The sequence below is a fragment of the Octopus bimaculoides genome, chromosome 15 (assembly GCF_046866305.1).
Source record: "Octopus bimaculoides isolate indiv1 chromosome 15, ASM4686630v1, whole genome shotgun sequence".
NCBI lineage: Eukaryota > Metazoa > Mollusca > Cephalopoda > Octopoda > Octopodidae > Octopus > Octopus bimaculoides.
The window spans coordinates 46,630,339-46,650,338 of record NC_142942.1 but is presented as its reverse complement, the minus strand read 5'-3'; the positions used below and the strand labels follow the sequence as shown (position 1 = coordinate 46,650,338).

The 20,000-nt window shown below is 39.2% G+C and overlaps 1 protein-coding gene across 2 annotated transcripts in view; it reads right to left on the bottom strand.

Moving 5' to 3' along the window:
- LOC106874437 (retinal homeobox protein Rx3) overlaps positions 1–20,000 on the bottom strand; it is a 99,731-nt gene that overhangs the window by 24,446 nt on the left and 55,285 nt on the right. For both annotated transcript variants that reach the window (XM_089363823.1, XM_089363822.1), the window contains exon 2: positions 18,666–18,886. In XM_089363823.1, the coding sequence (XP_089219949.1) occupies positions 18,666–18,886 (221 nt within the window). The remainder of the gene's footprint in view (positions 1–18,665; positions 18,887–20,000) is intronic.

The following is a 20,000-nucleotide window of genomic DNA, read 5'->3' as shown; positions in this document are numbered from 1 at the left end:
AGATTTAGAGGCAGAAGGAAGAGACAAGAAGATAGAAGAGTTTTATGGGTGCAAGCAAGGCTAAGGATTGTTTGGGACGAGAGCAAGAAGTCTTAGGACTCTTATGGATAGAAGTAAGGCAGAAGGTTTCTTTTTGGTGAAAGTGAGGCTGGAATTTTTGATTTTTTTTATTTATTTTGTTTTGAGTTTTTGTCTGGTGTTTTTTTTTTTGTTTTTTTTGTGATGGGGTTGGATTTTCACCGGATGTGACACTAATTTCTTTTGGGTAGCATGAGCCTTATGAATGGATGGAATTTGTCGTCAGGTGATCCTTAGTTTAACGGTTCAGAAAGCTTAGCCGGAATTTCAGGAGTGCGGATTTCGATTCCTTGTAGAGACTTACTGGCCACTGTTTTCCGTTTTCTAAGGGGCACTTACCCGATTTTCTTAGCAACGTTCACGAATTCCTTTATTTATGTAAAATACAGACGCACGCGGCACTTATTTGTTTGTTTGCACAATGTTCTCATATACATACACATACACACATACATATATATGTATGTATGTATGTATGTATGTATGTATGTATGTATGTATGTGTGATGGATGTATACATATATATATATATATATATATATAATCCAAAAGAGTTAGGGGTTAAGGATCCAACCCGCTAAGGGGTAGTATCTATCCAATATACTACTGGGAGGGTACCCAATTATTGCTACACTAATGTTATACCAAGTGCAATAAGTGGGTGCGGGTAACAGGCGGCGGCGGTGGTGGCGGCGACGACGACGATGATCATGATCATGATCGTCATCATCATCATCATCATCATCATCATCATCATTCTTTGAATGCTAAAGAAACTTCTGAGTCTTCCTCCCTCCATTCTTAAATGTACAAACGGATAGAAAGAGTACTCAATAGCTGTAGTAGAGTTTATTTCTACGAACCACAACTTTTCAGATTTTCAGGACACGAGGGTTCCTTCAATTTCCTCAAAACAAGCAGAAACCTGACCCGAAAGCTTGCAACATACAGGAATCTGCCAAAAGTACCCCCAGATCCAAGAAGTGGTCCTAAATCGGATGGCAGATTAAGCCTGTCTCTAGAGGATGCGGTACGGTCGATATGCTGGGTTTATGCAACCAGGGATGTGATAGAAAATACTTGCCGAAAGTACTGTGTTGTTGGATTGAATATGGAATCACGTTACTGTGAAGTGAACGTCTTAGCAACCTGGCCATGCCTCCCTCGAGGGACATCAACTAACGGGAGATGAAGCTGAACGTCAGCCTCACAGACCGCAGCAGTTTGGAAACACCTGGGAATGTCTATTGAAGTTTGTATCTCCTCTTTTACAGAGATGCTCGACTGTTCAAAAATAGCAGCCAAATGTCTATTAAACCATGGCCTACCATCTTAAATACACTGGATGATGTAGGGATAGTCCATGTTGGAACGCCTCTGATCAAAGGTATGTTCGAGCAAGTTAAAATCCAGATCTGAATAACAGCAACAAAAGCAACAAGCAGATTGGTTAAATTTTCGAATGATTCTCTAGACAGTCATTCGACCTGCTAGAAATAACAACCAAATCTCCAGGTCATGGTAGAAGATACTCGTCCAAAGTGTTGTACAGTGAGATCGAAACTGGAATCACACTCTGCCACAGTGGTTCTCAACCTTTTTAAAATCCGGGTCAGATTTTTTTAAGGGGCCTGCACCCCAAAAAAGTAAAACACTAAAACACTAGAAGATAAAAGAAAAATTTATTATAACTATAAAAGGAAGGCTGTTGAGGGCAGCCGGAAGGATGCATTAAAGCCGCATGCGGCCCTGAGAGCCGCGGCTTTTAACTGCGGCTCTCAGGTCACGACTGGAACGCGATTCGATCAGAAGTAACCTAAGACAAAGCAAAGCAACAACAATAATAGATCAACAAAAACAACGAATAAATAATAGATTTAGGCATTTGATTGGCTATACTTCTAAACATGTTTAATTAAATGACGCGGTAGATTGGCTCCAATTTAAAAAATATTTAGGAAAATAATTTCCATAATTGATTAAATGCATTTTTTTTTTAACTTGTTGATAAAATGCTTGATTTGGTTGGCTATGGTTTTAAAAATGTTATCGACATTTCATTGGCTATATTATTGCCAATCTTGTAAACTGTATTAATCAGTAGATCGTTGCTATAATTCAAAATCCGATAATTATTAAATATGGCCGATTTTAATATATTTTAGAGAATTGTGCACATTATATTTATGTACGTGTGAGTGTGTGTAAATACCCAAAGACATAGAGAAGGAAGGAGAGAGAGAGACATGTATTACTAGTAGGAGATAGAAATGTGAGAGAGAGAAAAAACAGCGAATTATTTTACACCAGCTACAATTCTATTATCGATTGGTGAATGTCAAGATGGCTGCCGTGGAAGATAGAAGAAGACGTATCTGCTTTGTTTACTGCATGACAATCTCCAAAAGCGGTTTTGAAATTATGGTTGCGTTCTAAATTGAGATGTGATCTAAACTAATTCTTAGAATAATTCTCAATGAGCCACTGAGACATAGTCTTTTGCTGTCAAAATATTTGATAAAATATATAAGAATTTAGAAACTTCGGATGAAAATAAAATAATTCTTTTATGGAACACTTTAGCTCGAAGGCAATAGAGCTATAAATAATAGCTTGCAAATATTTACACTCCTCCCCTCTTCATTTAACCACCCCTCCTCCTCACTCCTCTCTTCCTCTCACACCTACTTCCTCCCTTCACTCCCACCCACCCTCTCCTCTCTTGCTCTGACAACCACTTTCTCTCTTCACTCCTAACCACCTTCTCCCTTCCACCCTCTCCCTTCTTGCAAGAACACACACGATGACGGAAAGTGTCGCTGAAGAGGTCACAGCATCTTATTCACTCAAAACAAATTCAGACACAGAAGCTTCTTCAACTCTTGGAACGTTTGAAATGACTTAACGAATTCATGACGTCACAAGCTGATTTCCACCATGTATATATATATATATATATATATATATATATGACTTAGATTTGAATCGGACGACCGACGCATAATACGTATATGAGACTTTACCTTACTTGCATTTAGTATGCAGAAGGCGTACCTCAGATATTTACTGTCAGCCATATCTGTTGATAGTCTCCTAAAGCGTTAAATACGTGTGTACTCAATGGAATATCGTCGTTTTAAATCGCTAAATTAATGTTTTGCCTAATTCGGTGTTGTTTGCTTCTTAATCTGTTAAATGAACAACTTATTTGAATGGCCAGACACATGCATACACACACGCACACGCACGCACGCTCAAACTCATGCACACACAACACACACACGCGCACACATACACACAACATACACGCACGAATGCACACAGAAACACACACACACACATGTACATAATATATATATATATGTGTGTGTGTGTGTGTGTGTGTGTGTGTGTGTGTGTGTGTGTGTGTGCGTGTGTATATATATACACAGACTCACACACACACATACATATATATACACATATATAAAATATCTATCTATATGTGTTTATGCATACCTACATACATATACATTTTACATGCACACATGCATAGATATACACACATCATACATACGTATGTATGTGTATATATATATATATATATATATATATATATATATATTTATATATATATATATATATATTAATTCAATGGTTCATTTGATTTGTAGTAATTTTCCAATAACTGCTATGTGAATTTGATTGGCTGTTGTAATTTGAAAGCTGTTAACTCATATCGTTTATTGGATTTTCTATAATTTGACGGTGTTAAGTAAAGGCTTCATTTGATTGGATAGGATTGTCTTTAAAAAGAAAACCAATCAACAATAAGAAAAAGTAGATAGCAATGTCATTCATTTAACTGACTGAAATTGAAAAAAAAAATAACAGTTGTTAACAAAAGCATCCGTTTGATTCGTCATTATTTAAAAACATATAACAATGTCGATAATTTTTCTGGTTATTTTACAATTTCAAACACCGTTAACCAGTTAGCAATCGTTAACAGAATTTTTCACTGAAGATACGACACATTAAAGAAACGTTAACTGATTGGCTGTGATTAACTGAATTGTTAACTGAACGTTACTGTAAACAGCCGTTTATTGAGTTCATTAATGGATTTGTTATAAAGTCTAAAAACAGTTTTTTTTCTCTCTCAGCACATCTGTACTATGTCGTTCATGCACGCTTACTTTTCATATTCAACGGAGCATGATAGCTTCATTCCTTTCAAGTCTCAAATCCTATGCATCCAGTCTACGATTCACAACAATGCAATATTACTGCTTTAACACAAGCATCTAAATTTGACCTTTACTCTGAGGGAAAAGACCTTTATTTCCAGCAGGGGTAGTAACTCCCTGAACCTTCTCCAACCCGCTCTTTTTCTGGTTGATATATGTTCAAAGCTACAACCTCCCTTGCTAATTACATCCCTAAACAGCAAAGGATATCAGCTACTTCTAGTGAACCTTCCAGTGTGTTCATCGAGCGCACTACTCCAGTGTATCTGTCAAGAACAAAGATTATTTGCTCTGTTAAAGAAAAAATGGCACCGCATCGATGGTTCCAGTTGATCCGATCAACGGAACAGCCTGCTCGTGAAACTACCGTGGTTGAGCACTCCACAAACACGCGTACCCTTAATGTATTTCCCAGACCGGCCGTTGTGAATATTTATTGAGCGAAGACACCTAAAGCTCTAAAGGGGGTGGTGGCGAACCCTGCTGTACTCTTTCACCATAACCTTCTCTCACTCTTTCTTCCTGTTTCTGTTGCATTTCAAAGGACCAACCTTATCACATTGTGTCACGCTGAATCTCCCCGTGTTTGTGGAGTGCTCAGCCACTTGCACGTTAATTTCACGAGCAGGCTGTTCCGTTGATCGGGTCAACTGGAACCCTTGTCGTCGTAACCGACGGAGTGCCATGATATATATAATATATATATATATATACACACATACGACGGGCTTCTTTCAGTTTCCGCCTACCAAATCCACTCACAAAGCTTTGGTCGGCCCGAGGCTATAATAGGAAACACTTGCCCAAGATGCCACGCAGTGGGACTGAACCCGGAACCACGCGTTTGGAAAGCAAGCTTCTTAACACACAGCCACGCATATTATACGTATACATATATCAGAGAATGTATGTGTTTGCTTGTTTTTGTGTGTGCGTGTATGTGTATTCATATTCTGATTTAACACTTTCCAGACAAACTCCTTTTCCTAAACTTCACCTCAACCTACCCTTCACATCTCCCATTCTCTCCAACCTCTTTCGCTAACTCTTTCTCTCTTCAAACTCTCTATAGAATTCTGAGAATTTAAAGAATATAATCGACTCTTCTACTCTCTTTAATATATTTCTCTTCATTTTTGCCTACTGTACCTTTCTCTTCTCTCTCTTCCTCTCTCTTGATAAATCATGCTATAATCACTCTCTGTCTCCTTATATGTATCTCTCTCTCTCTCCGTCTCTCTCTCTCTCTCTCTCTCTCTCTCTCTCTCTCTCTCTCTCTCTCTCTCTCTCTCTCTCTCTCGTTGATAAATGAAACATTAGACTCATCTCACATCAATGAACTGATTTGTTCTAATGAGATTAATTTGAAGAAACGCTTTCATAAACAAGACATGGCGAGATAACTGATGAGAAGGTGGGTGGGGAGGGAGGCAGTGAAAGCGTGAAGAAGAAGAAGAAGAAGAAGAAGAAGAAGAAGAAGAAGAAGAAGAAGAAGAAGAAGAAGAAGAAGAAGAAGAAGATATGAAGAAATAAAGACGGGGAATCAGATAGAGTCAGAAATATACACACACACGCACATACACATATACTTATGTATATATATATATATATATATATATATATATATATATATATATATATATATATATCTGTGTGTGTGTCTATATATATATATATATATATATATATATATATACATATATATAATTATTGTTGTTGTTGTTTCTGGGGGGAGTCATTCTCTTTAGTGCTTTATTTGCAAACCAAATGATGATGATTATGATGATGGTTATGATGATGTCAATGATGATATCGACTGTGCTGTTCATGTTGTTGTTACTGCTGTCTGTACTGATGTTCCATTTGCTGTGATTTCAACTGTGTGTATATATATATATATATATATATATATATATATATATATATATATATAAAGTGTAGTATATTGCCACTTAAGTGTGGCTGACCCCTAGGGGTGGATGTTACTGTTGCTTTTAGCCCCAGGAGGACATCTCCTCCAGCTGGCTTATCGACACACGACTGTGTCCTGTTTGCCAAGGGAGTTATCCCTCTCACCTCGACCAGCAGCACGAACGTATCCGGATTTCAGGGTTATTTCCCTTCGTCGGCGTTCGACAGCTGATGACCTTGGTGAGAGAGACAAAAACCTGGCAAACCTTATATCTTCTTTTCCAGTGACATTCTTCACTGATATTGAAAAGGTGAAAACAAGCAATGTTAATTCTCTAAATGAAGTATTAACAGTAACTGCACGATAAAGTGTAGTATATTGCCACTTAAGTGTGGCTGACCCCTAGGGGTGGATGTTACTGTTGCTTTTAGCCCCAGGAGGACATCTCCTCGAACGCCGACGAAGGGAAATAACCCTGAAATCCGGATACGTTCGTGCTGCTGGTCGAGGTGAGAGGGATAACTCCCTTGGCAAACAGGACACAGTCGTGTGTCGATAAGCCAGCTGGAGGTGATGTCCTCCTGGGGCTAAAAGCAACAGTAACATCCACCCCTAGGGGTCAGCCACACTTAAGTGGCAATATACTACACTTTATCGTGCAGTTACTGTTAATACTTCATTTAGAGAATTAACATTGCTTGTTTTCACCTTTTCAATATCAGTGAAGAATGTCACTGGAAAAGAAGATATAAGGTTTGCCAGGTTTTGTCTCTCTCACCAAGGTCATCAGCTGTCGAACGCCGACGAAGGGAAATAACCCTGAAATCCGGATACGTTCGTGCTGCTGGTCGAGGTGAGAGGGATAACTCCCTTGGCAAACAGGACACAGTCGTGTGTCGATAAGCCAGCTGGAGGAGATGTCCTCCTGGGGCTAAAAGCAACAGTAACATCCACCCCTAGGGGTCAGCCACACTTAAGTGGCAATATACTACACTTTATCGTGCAGTTACTGTTAATACTTCATTTAGAGAATTAACATATATATATATATATATATATATATACATATATATATACCTGTCTATCTTTCTGCCTATTTATTTATCTGTCTATCTGTGAATCTATCTATCTGTTTACCTACATATCTACTTCAGTCTCTCGTCTATTCTGTAACCATTTTCTTTCAACTCCTCCTCGCTCACTGTCTTTGTATATGCATACATGTATATGCTTTAGGTGTTTTCGCTCAATAAACACACACAACGCCCGGTCTGGGAATCGAAGCCGCGATCCTCCGACCGCGAGTCCGCTGCCCTAACCACTGGGCCATTGCGCCTCCACTCGGTTCTCTCTCTCCTGGCAAGAAATCATGAAATAAACTGAATAATGACAAAAATATATACATACATACATATGCTTATATATATGTGTGTATATGTACATTTTGATGCGAGTGTGCACATATGTATGTATGTCTTTCTCGTATCTTTTTCTCTTTATATCTTACTAATTTTTCTTTCTATCTCTCTCTCCCTCTCTCTTTCTCTTCCTTCTACTTTCACTTTCGTTTTCTTTTCTTGGTTTCTTTTTCGTCTTCTCAATCTTATTCATTGTTTATTAACGTTCAGTGTTTATATGTGCCTGTCTGTAATTTTGTGTAATTTTGTGTATGCGCGTATGCACGAATATGTGTGTGTGCGTGAAGTTGTTGTATGTGTGTGCTTAAGTGGGCCGAGGTCTTTATTTTGCTTCGCTTCACATCTCCAACGCCAAGTTTTCCCAGGTCGCAATAGCTGACCTTTCGTAGCGCTGCTTTCAGACTGGCCAATCGTCAGCGGATTTGAAAGTGGTTTAATTTAATAGTTTGTCTCAAGTGATCTTCACAGTGGAAATCAACAACCCATTCACAGACAGTCTCACAGCTAAATCCCCGCAAATGGAACATCGGTACAGACAGCAGTAACAACAACAACAACAACAACAGCACAGTCGATATCATCATTACCATCATCATCACTATCATCATCATCCCCATCAACATCATCACCATCATCATTATCATCATTGTCATATCATCATCAACATCATCATCACTGTCGTCGTCGTGGTCGTCATCGTCGTCATCATCGTCATCGATATCATCCTCGTGACTATCATCAGCATCATCTACATCATCATCATCATCATCATCATCATCATCATCATCACCACCACCACCACCACCATCATCATCATCATCACCACCACCATCATCATCATCATCATCATCGGCATCGTCGTCGTCGTCGTCATCATCATCGACATTATCATCATCATCACCATCGACATAAATCATCATTATCATCGTCGTCGTCATCATCAGCATCATCATCATCATCATCGACATCATCATCATCATCATCACCATCATCATCATTATCATCACCTTCAGCAGTAGCAGCAACAAAATGAACAACAACATTAATATTGGCGTAGGCCACCAATGTTTTCAGCGAGAACAAAGACTATTTAACCTTCGTTGAATTAGCAGGCCATGATGGCTAACTATAAACCAAACGTATTTGTTACTAGAAGAGGCTAACTATAGACCAGATATGTCCATTAGTAGACTGAGATGGGGATTAGGTTAGGTCTAATGCATCTGTTAGTAAAGTACTCTAGTCGAGCATTGAGATGTGATTTAGTATATTTCATCAAAAGTAAACCAGATGTCGTTTTTAATAGAGAGATGGGTTACAGTTAAGTCAGACTATATTTGTTTGGTCTAAAGATAGACCAAATATACTGGTTAGTAGAATAGACCAAAGATACGGTTGTGCATAGGGTATAACCGTCAGTGATATACGTTAAAGTTTAGATATAAATGTGCACAGTAAGAGCTGGTGAAGTCATGTTAGATGAAGGCTTATCGATGGAGTGCACAAACAGCTTGAAGCAGATTTTTCTCTGAGAGTGAACAATACTTAGAGCAGATGAGGTTTGTAAATTAGACAAAAATTAGACCAGCGTCGTAGTAAACTAAACATAACTCACATATATGACCGCAATGACAAGTAACTAAAATTAGACCAGGCCACGTCAATTGATGGTAAATGCTTAAGCGATTAAAAACTCAAATTATTCAAAATAAGATGACAGAAAGAACCGGAAAAGGAAAAGTCAAAACTTAAGTATGATGGCAGTATGAAAGAGAGAGACTTGGATGATTTTTAAACTTTCGACCAACGTTCGACTAGACATGGACTGAAAGCGAGCAAAAGATTATTTGTAGAGAATCGATTAAGATTTAATTAAAGTTAAAGCAAGCACAACTGACTTGTAGTAAAGCAAAGCTAGATTAAATGTATTTCAAAGACTAAAGTGTAATTAATAGACCAACAGTCTGTTTAATAGAGGCTTTAGGTTTTACTAGATATCTTAAGTTAAAAAAGAACAACCCACTTGAAATCGCTTCTGATACTATGATACAGATGCCCTGTTTTTAATAGAGAGATGGGTTACAGTTAAGTCAGACTATATTTGTTTGGTCTAAAGATAGACCAAATATACTGGTTAGTAGAATAGACCAAAGATACGGTTGTGCATAGGGTATAACCGTCAGTGATATACGTTAAAGTTTAGATATAAATGTGCACAGTAAGAGCTGGTGAAGTCATGTTTTTAATTAAAAACCTTCCATCAAAACTTTATGTACATTTATGCTCCAAATACTAATTTAATGATGAACATGTTACTTTAAGAAATAAATTCTTAATTATTTGCGAAATTAATTGCAGTACATTTTAGTATAAACATCGTAACGGAATAGTAAGAGAATAAAACTATAAGTTATACTAGATGAGGCGATGGAAAAAGAACAAGTTAAAAGTTAAATACGGTGAGAGGGAGAAATGGAGGGACGGACGATGAATTTAAACGAGGTTTAGGGAGATAGTGAAAATAGAAAATAATATGGCGGCGTTAGTAAGGGGGAGTAAGCATTGATTGCAACAGAGCACGTTCAATAACGGATATGTCCGACATTATTTACTTGGTAATTTACATCATTTACCGGTATGTTTGATGATACAGCGTACAATCTACACTATACACTGTTCAACACACGTATATAGACAGTCATGACAACACGTATAAACATAGACACACATACACACATACACGGGACGCACACTATCTCCCCTACTGCCCACGACCATTTCCATGTTTCCTTCTATATAATCACCCTTTAACTATATGTTGGTTATAAAAGGGCAGAGTTGGAGGCGGAGACGGGGACGGAATCGGCATCGATCGCTTGACAATGTGTTGATAATTAATAGTCACTGTGTGTGTATGTGCGCGTGCATGAAAACTTGTGCGTATATGTATATTTATATGGAGGCATATGTGCCTGTGCGTTTGCGCGTGTATCAATATATATGTATGTACCTCTGTATGTGTGTGTGTGTGTGTGTGTGTGTGTGTGTGTGTGTGTTATGCTTCTCATGAATTTGTGAGTGATATAATTATATTGAAAACTCGATGTTTTCTAGTTTTATACATCTATTATATACATTGCTTTTATATGTGCACATGTGTATTTAAGCATGTAGGTATGTATGCTTGTGTATATGTATATATATATATATATGTGTGTGTGTGTGTGTGTGTGTGTGTGTGTGTGTGTGTGTGTGTGTGTGTGTGTGTGTGTGTGTGTGTGTATACATATATATATATAAATACGTATATACATATACGCATACATGTATATATGTACATCTAAGTATTTATATATATATATATATACATATATATATATGTATGTATATATATATATATATATATATATATATATATATATATATATATATATATATATATATAATATATATATGTACATATATATATATATGTACATATATATATATATATGTATACATACATTTATATATATACGTATGTATGTATATATTAAAATATGTCTATATATATATATATATATATATATAGATAGATAGATAGATAGATATATAATATATACATGCATACATACATGCATATGCCTTTGTGTGCACGCGCGCACGTGTATGTGTGTGTACGTGTATATGTATGTATATATATATATATATATATATATATATATATATATATATATATATATATATATATATACATGCATACATGTACGCATATATATATATATATATATATATATATATATATATATATATACATATATGCGTATATATGTATATATAATATATACATCTGTATACATATATATATATAGATGTGGGTGAGCGCATGTACGTTTTAGTATGTATGTATATACAGTATACATATATATTTTATATATATATATATATATATATATATATATATATATATATAATTATATATATATATATATATATATATGTATATATATATATACATATATATACATATATATATATATATATATATATATATATATATATATATATATATATATATATATATATATATATATATATGATGTTTACCTTAATTTTCCAATGTCGGCACGGGTGAAGGATGTTGCGTGGTGTGGGTTGGGGTGGGGTGGGCACGGGTGAAGGGGGAGGGGCGGGATTCTGCCTGAATTATTTCATTATTCTTCCTTATCGATCAATTTATTTGTTTATTTATCCAGCTATTTATTAACAATTTGTAACTTTTGAGCAAAACCACTGGACTATGGACATGTGTGTGTGTGTGTGTGTGTGTGTGTGTGTATTCTCTAACGGCTACCTTCGTTCTTGCTCTATTACTCCAAACCGCAAACTTATCCATCACCACAATTATTTTTCCCTAACCCGCAACGGGTTAGGAAAATTTCGTGTCTTAACCCTTGTCTTGATTGCTTATTCATTTAGGATAATTAAATTTATTAATTCTGCCATCAATATTACTTTAATTTCTAATGACGACAGAGAAATTTTTGACTGAGCAGACAACGGGGGCCCGCCTGTATTTGTTGAGGGTGACGTCGTAGGATGGGGGGGTGACGGTGTTGGCTGGCTGCGGTGGTGGTGGTGGTGATGGTGGTGGCGGTGCTGGTGTTGGCGGTGGCGTTGGTGATGGTGTTGGGGGGGGGGATAGTGGTGGTGGAAGTGGTTGTGGAAGTGGCGGCGGCGGTGGCGGCGGTGGTGGCGGCAGCGGCGGCGATGGCTGCAGCGGCGGCGGTGGTGGTGGTGGTGGTGGTGGTGGATGGTGGTGGATGGTGTGGTGGTTGTGGCGGCGACGGTAGGAGCTGACTAGTGCCAATCACTGGCGGGAAATTATCACAAGAATACAAGCCTAATTGGAGAGTGAGAATTGGACAAAGATTGTAGATAACAAGGAACTGCCACTAACACAACCACCACCACCACTATCACCACCGCCCTCACCATCACCACCACCATCAACAACAACAACACTGCCTCCTCCACCGCTGCCGCCATCGACACCACTAACATCCCTAATAATACTACTATTACTACCACCATCGTCACCATTACAACTGCTTCCACACAACCAATACCATCACTACCACAGCTACCATTGTGAGCAGCACCACCATCGCCACCACCGCTACTATAACCATCACTGCAAAAACGTCCACCAACACGATCAGAGTTAACAATCACTAACGCCATCATCACTGCCCACAGCTGCTAAAATGACCATCACCGCAAAAAACTGCCACCAATGCCATCACAAATAACATCACCACCACCACCACCACCATCAACACCACGAAGAACAACAGCAACAACAACAACAAAAATAAATAACATTAGCAGCAGTAACTAAAAGCAATGGTGTTCTCGGCTACAGCTGCAAAGACAACAGTAGCAACGGCAAGAACAATGGAGACTAATAATAATAATAGTCACAGTAAACACAACGGCTACTACTACTACTACTACTACTTCTATCACTATCACTACTGCTGCTGTTGCTGGTAATAATAATAATAATAATAATAATAATAATAATAATAATAATAATAATAATAATAATACATAACAATAATAATAAAATTTTTAAGCCCTTTCAAAGCCTAGCCAGGCTCATGGGACCGGTTTCCCGGTTTCTATGGCGTATGTGTCCCCCCCCCCCCCGCCACGAGCTGGACGGGACGCCAGTCCATCGCAGCGTTGCTCAAGAAACAGGAAGAGAGAGTGAGAGAAAGTTGGGACGAAAGAGTAAAACAGGGGTCGCCACCACCCCCCTTGCCGGAGCCTCGTGGAGCTTTAGGTGTTTTCGCTCAATAAACACACACGACGCCCGGTCTGGGAATCAAAACTGCGACCCTCTGACCGCGAGTCCGCTGCCTTAACCACTGGATCATTGCGCCTCCACATAATAATAATAATAATAATAATAATAATAATAATAATAATAATAACAATAATAATAATAATAATAATAACCAGTGATTGTAGGATCTCTAGGAATGATAAAAAAAGGTACTGAAATCTATTTGAAAATGATACCAGGAGGTGCAAAAAATCGTGCTAACTGGAACGACTCATGTACTAAGAAGAGCATTATCGCTGTGAAAACAACATCCATTCATGATTTTTTTTCTTTTTTCTTAAATACATGTTTTACCTATGAATTTGCGTGTGTAAATTGGGAATGCATACAAACGTTTCTCTGCCCTAGGTGTACGGAAAACACTCGGCTAGAAATGGGAAAAAATTTGAAGAAAGAAGAAAAAAAAAACATAATAATAATAATAATAATAATAATAATAATAATAATAATAATAATAATAATAATTGCTATGTTTGCAACAAAAGTGACATGAGTATTAAACCTCGTAAATAATGCGGTTATTTTATATTTCTTTTACGTTTCAAAATTAAGATAAGCAAAGTTCTATTTTAATCAAGAATATACTCCCCTTCATTTTCTACAATGCTCTTCCATCCATCTGGTAAACTTGCAAAGCCTCTCTTCTTAAATTCATTCGTCCGTGACGATAAATACTCTTCTAGTACTGTTCTGACCTCGTCTACAGAATTTATAGCTTTTCCGTCCAAATGATTTTGAAGACTGCAGAATAAATGATAATCAGATAGGGCAATGTCTGGCGAATATGGTGGGCTGGGCATCTTCTCACCTTCAAACTGCTTCAGCCTTTGGAATGTCATCGTCGTCTAATGTGGCCGAGCATTATCCTGATGGAAGAACACCTTTCGTCTTGAAACTAAAGATGATCGTTTTTCTTCTAGCGCTGACTTGAAAGACTGGTTGAACAACCAAATCCAATCTTTTCTGCTAGTTCCCCAACTGTTATGATGGTATTTTGTTCCACCAGAGTTTGCAGGACGTCCTCGTCGAGTTCTACAGGTCTTCCAGGATGAAGCTTGTCTTCTAGGCTGTAGTTTCCGGCTCAGAATTTCTAGAACCACCGTTGAGACTGGCTTACGCTTATTCCCCGATCCCCATATACTGCATTAATATTCCTCGCATTTTCCGTTGCATTGCTACTTTTATTGAACTCATAAAGCAAAATAGGCCGAATATGCTTTGTCACTTCCATTATAGCTTTGAAAAAATTAAAATCGAACTGCACTCTTCAAAACTTGCACTAAGAATAAGGTCAAGGTAAACTTACTACCAGCATTTATAGCAAGTTGATGCAGGTAGTTTAACCTATCCCTGCCCGACTTTTCGTTCATGCAATTGAAAGAACCACATTGTTCATGTGATGACCCAATATTTGTCGAGATTTGGGGGGTTTACATTCATACACGAATACAAATGCATGTGCGTGTATCTATATATATATATATATATATATATATATATATATATATATATACAGTGATGCTTCACTTTACGAGGGCCAGCTTTACGAGACCCCTAGTTTACGAGTTTATTTTTCAAGCACAATATTCAAATTTTGAACGAAGGGTAAACGTTTAATACTATCATAACAAATGTTTCTCCATGTTACCGAGAAATTTTTAGAGAGCGAAAATAAGCTTCTAAACAAACAACTCAGGACTGCTTGTTTTGTTTTTTTTTTGTTGTTTTTTTGTCCGTCTACGAGTGCTTGTGAATCGTCCATCGCGTCTACAACTGATGGTGTGCGCGAGTCTAGTGCGAGTGAAAATGATAGAAGAAGAAGAAGGAGGAGGAGGAGGAGGAGGAGGAGGGGGAGAAGAAGAAGAAGAAGAAGAAGAAGAAGAAGAAGAAGAAGAGAGAACAGCGTGAACGCTGTGTTTCGCCTTGTTTTCGTTTTCTATCATAATTGACCGCCATTGCTATACAAAGGAGGGTGACGGGTTACAAAGAAGACATGTTTTTAGTGACCAGCGAGGGTGACGAGGCAGTGGCAGCGGCAGTGTCATGGTCGTTGCGGTGATGATGATGATGATGATGATGATGATGATGTTGTTGTTGTTGTTGTTGTTGTTGGTGGTGGTGGTGGTGGTGGTGGTGGTGGTGGCGGCGGCGGTTATGATAACGATGCTTGTAGTGACGATGGCGGTGCCGAAAGTGGTGGTGTTGGCGACAGTAGCGTTGGTGATGCTGTTGTTGTTGTTGTTGTTGTTGGTGGTGGTGGTGGTGGTGGTGGTGGTGGTAGTAGTAGTAGTAGTGATCATGATGGCGCTAGTGGTGTTTACGATGATGGCTGTAGTGATGGTGGTGGTGGTGGTGGTGGTGGTAGCGGCGGTGGCGGTGGCGGTGGCGGTGACGGCGACGGCGGCGGCGACGGCGGCGGCGGCGGCGGCGGCGGCGGCGGCGGCGGTGGTGGTGGTTAGAAAGCCCAATTAAGACCGAGGCCTAACTGATTAGACGTTGTTTCATTATTCAATCATTGTGCTCATCTTCTATATGTTTGGCTTTCGCCGATATTTTCTCAACGATGTTTTCTTTTCTTCTCACGTTTATTCTTCCTTTTATTTCTTTTTTATTTTTACCTTTTTTTTTTGCTTCTTTATTTTCCAATCGCTTATTTTTGTAACATTGTTGTTTTTTTTTTTCTAGTTTTTGTTTGTTACTTGATTTCTTTTTTCTTTTATATCAACGATGTTTGTCAGCCATGAAATATCTAAACAAACAGACCATTATCCGCTTCCTTCTCGTTATAACGGTTGCAGTTAGTAATAAACTCTATTCACAACAATTTATCACGTGTCAGATCACATTCCCAATAGTTCGTCAGTTACGTCGTCGTCAACGATTATTTTTCTTTCTTTTTTTTTTCATTTTTTTATGTATAACTTTTACTTTGTTTCCTCAATACTCTTTTTATTATCATCCTTAGTTTTACTCTTTTTTTTATTCCTTTATCTTATTTCAGGAGTTCTTTTATTAATTTCTTTATTTTTATCATATTTTTTTTTTACCTTTCCCTCGTTTATCAAAAACTTCCAGAGTTCAAATATTCTGGCAATCGGTAACAGATCTTACCCAGGGGTAAGTGTTTTATAGTCTTCACTAGCTCAAAATTAGAACCTGCACTGCTTGAAAATTAAATCTTAAAAAATTCCAATACCTTCCGCAAACTTTTCATTAATTTTCACCACCATTCGCCACCATTACTCACATTTCGCTTCCTTTTTACCACCTTTTTACCACATTTTTGCTTATTTTCGCTACCTCTTATCACTGCTATATTCCTTCCACTTTTCCTCATTTCGCCACACTTCGTGACTTTTCGCCATCCGTCGATAACTTTCGCTACCTGTTTCGCCTTCTTTTTCTCCTTTTTTACCACGTTTTTGCTTTTTTTTTTTCATCACTTTTCTCCACCTTTTAACATTTCTATCCTCCTTCCATCTTTCGCTATTTCAACACATTTCGTGACTTTTCGCCATCCGTCGATAACTTTCGCTAACTATTTCACTTCTTTTTGCAACCTTTTTACCACTTTTGTCATTTCTTTTCGTCACTTCTCGCCACACTTCAACTTCTTCACTCACCTTCCACATTCCGTTGCGCTTCGCCGCCACCAGCCACACTTCACCAATTTTCGCAATCCTTTTACCATTTTTTCTCTCCTTTTTCTCATTTTCAGACATCTTTCAACACCTTGACCTTCCTCCGCCTCTTTTCGTCACTTTTGTCCACCTTTTCACACTTTCACCTTCCTTCCTCTTTTCATCGCGTTTACCACATTTCGTCACTTTTCGCCACTTTTCACCCGGTTCCGCCATGTCTTGATGACTCTCACTACATTACAACCTTATGTGACACGCATAAACACCCCAACTTCTTGTTTTAGTCACTAATTTCTGCAATTGTAAGAGAATCTATAATTCCTATTATACGAAGAGATAAGGGGAGGGAGGGAGGGAGGGAGGGAGGGAGGAAGGGAGGGAGGAAGGGAAGGCTTCATGGCAAGAAAATAAATGACTGATGTGATTAAATTAGTCACGTGTCAAGGTGAAATCCCAGAGCTTTGTTGGAGGAGGAGCAGGAGCAGGAGGAGAAGGAGGAGGAGAAGGACGAGGCCGAGGAGGAGGACGAGGCCGAGGAGGAGGACGAGGCCGAGGAGGAGGAGGACGAGGAGGAGGACGAGGAGGACGAGGACGAGGAGGACGAGGACGAGGAGGACGAGGAGGAGGAAGACGACGACGACGAGGAGGACGACGACGAGGAGGACGACGACGAGGAGGACGACGACGAGGAGGACGACGACGAGGAGGACGACGACGAGGAGGACGACGACGAGGAGGACGACGACGAGGAGGACGACGAGGAGGACGACGACGACGACGAGGAGGAGGAGGACGAGGAAGAGGAGGAAGAGGAGGAAGAGGAGGAGTGCCCACGTCCTTAACATATTTTTTCCGCAGTTGTGAGATTAATGACAGCAGATGAAGGTCAACATCAGGAAAACGGTAACAGGAGAAGAGGAGAGGAGAGATTTGGAGCCGAAGGTCTGCCATTAGAGGATCGCAAGTTCCTGGCAAAGCGTGGCGGTTGTTATTGCTATTGTTGCTATTGGTTAGCCCTATCTTGTAGACCTGAGATCAAATGATACCGACCTCATTCTTTAACCATTCTTTAACCACCTTTGTGCGAATGTGTACGCGCGTGTGTGTGCGTGCGCGAGTATGCGTGCGTGTATGTGTGTGCGCGAGTGTTCGTGTGTATGTGTGTGTGTGTGTGTGTGTGTTATATATGAGTGAGAGAGGGAAAAAGATATACATATGCGCCACTGGATGATTTCAGTTTAAATATTAACTTTTCCTGTGAATACAGGAGCCTCTACATGATCACTTGGGCCGTTAGAAATAGGAGCGAAATATCTCTCGACTCCTACCGTATCATCAAAAAGCACTCCAAAGAAAAGACGGGATGGTCACAGCTGGAATGGTTGGACATTGACAACAACAACAACAACGCCTACATCAACAACAACGACGACGACAACAACAATGGCTCCTAACAACAGCAATAACAATAGCAATAACAACAGATGAAGATATTACCTGCACACGAACTTCCGGCAGACTAAGCTTCATTGCCAAATCTTCTCGGCTGTATACATCCGGGTAGTGCGATTTTTCAAACGCTCTCTCCAATTCGTGAAGCTGAAAGGTGGTGAAGGTGGTGCGGCTACGGCGGTGTTTCTTTTTGGCCAAGCTGTAGGTGTCGCTGTCAAACGTCGGGCCAGCTGGACCGTCTGGGAACCTTCCAGGGTCTTCGTTCTCTGTACGAGTAACAACAGGGACATTAACAACGAAAGTTCACGACAGCATTAATGACAATACATTGACCAACTATTATAATTATTAATCCTTTCTCTTATTCTTTTATTCGTTTACTTGTTTCAGTCATTTGACTGCGGCCATGCTGGAGCACCAGCTTTAGTCGAACGAATCGACCCCAGGACATATTCTTTGTAAGCCTAGTACTTATTCCATCGGCTTTTTTTTTGCCGAACCGCTAACTAACGGGGGCGTAAACACACCAACATCGGTTGTCAAGTGATGGTGGTGGGGGACAAAAAACAGACACAAATAACAAATTCATATATATATACATTCTCTTTCTCTCTCTACCTCTCACTTATTCATTTAATCTGTCTTTCTATTCCTCATTCTGCTTGACGCGCGTACCCTCTCTCCCAACACACACTCTCAAGGCTTTGGTCGGCCCGAGGCTATAGTAGAAGACACTTGCCCAAGGTGCCACGCCGTGCGACTGAACCCGGATAATAATAAAAATAATAATGACGATGGTGACAATGACGACGATGACGACGATGACGACGACGATGACGACGACGATGATGACGATGATGATGATGATGATGATGATGATGATGATGATGATGATGATGATGATGACGACGACGACGACGACGACGATTCATTCTAATTTTGTCACAAGATCAGAAGTTTGAAAGGAAAACCTGGTCAATTACATCGACCCCAATATTTGATTGGTCCTCTGTTTTATCAACCCCGAAAGGATGAAAGACGAAGTCGACCCCCGGCATTTGTCCAACGCCCTAACGACTCTAAGTGTTAGGCTGACCATTCGGAAATAGGAATTAATTGATGCCATCAACCCCAGTACTTGAACTGTGCTTTATTTTATTGACCACGGAGGGATAAAAAGCTAAGTAAGCCCCGCCGGAGTTTGAACTCAGAACGTAAGGTGATATGACTATGCACTGCAAGGCGTTTAGTCCGACGTGACTGTTTGTACAACCCTGGGTGAATTGATAAAGAACTGAAAGTCGGAACCACTGGAGACATTGGATGCATGAAGCCCGTAATGACCCGCGGTGGGACCCATATCAAATGATTTACCTAAAA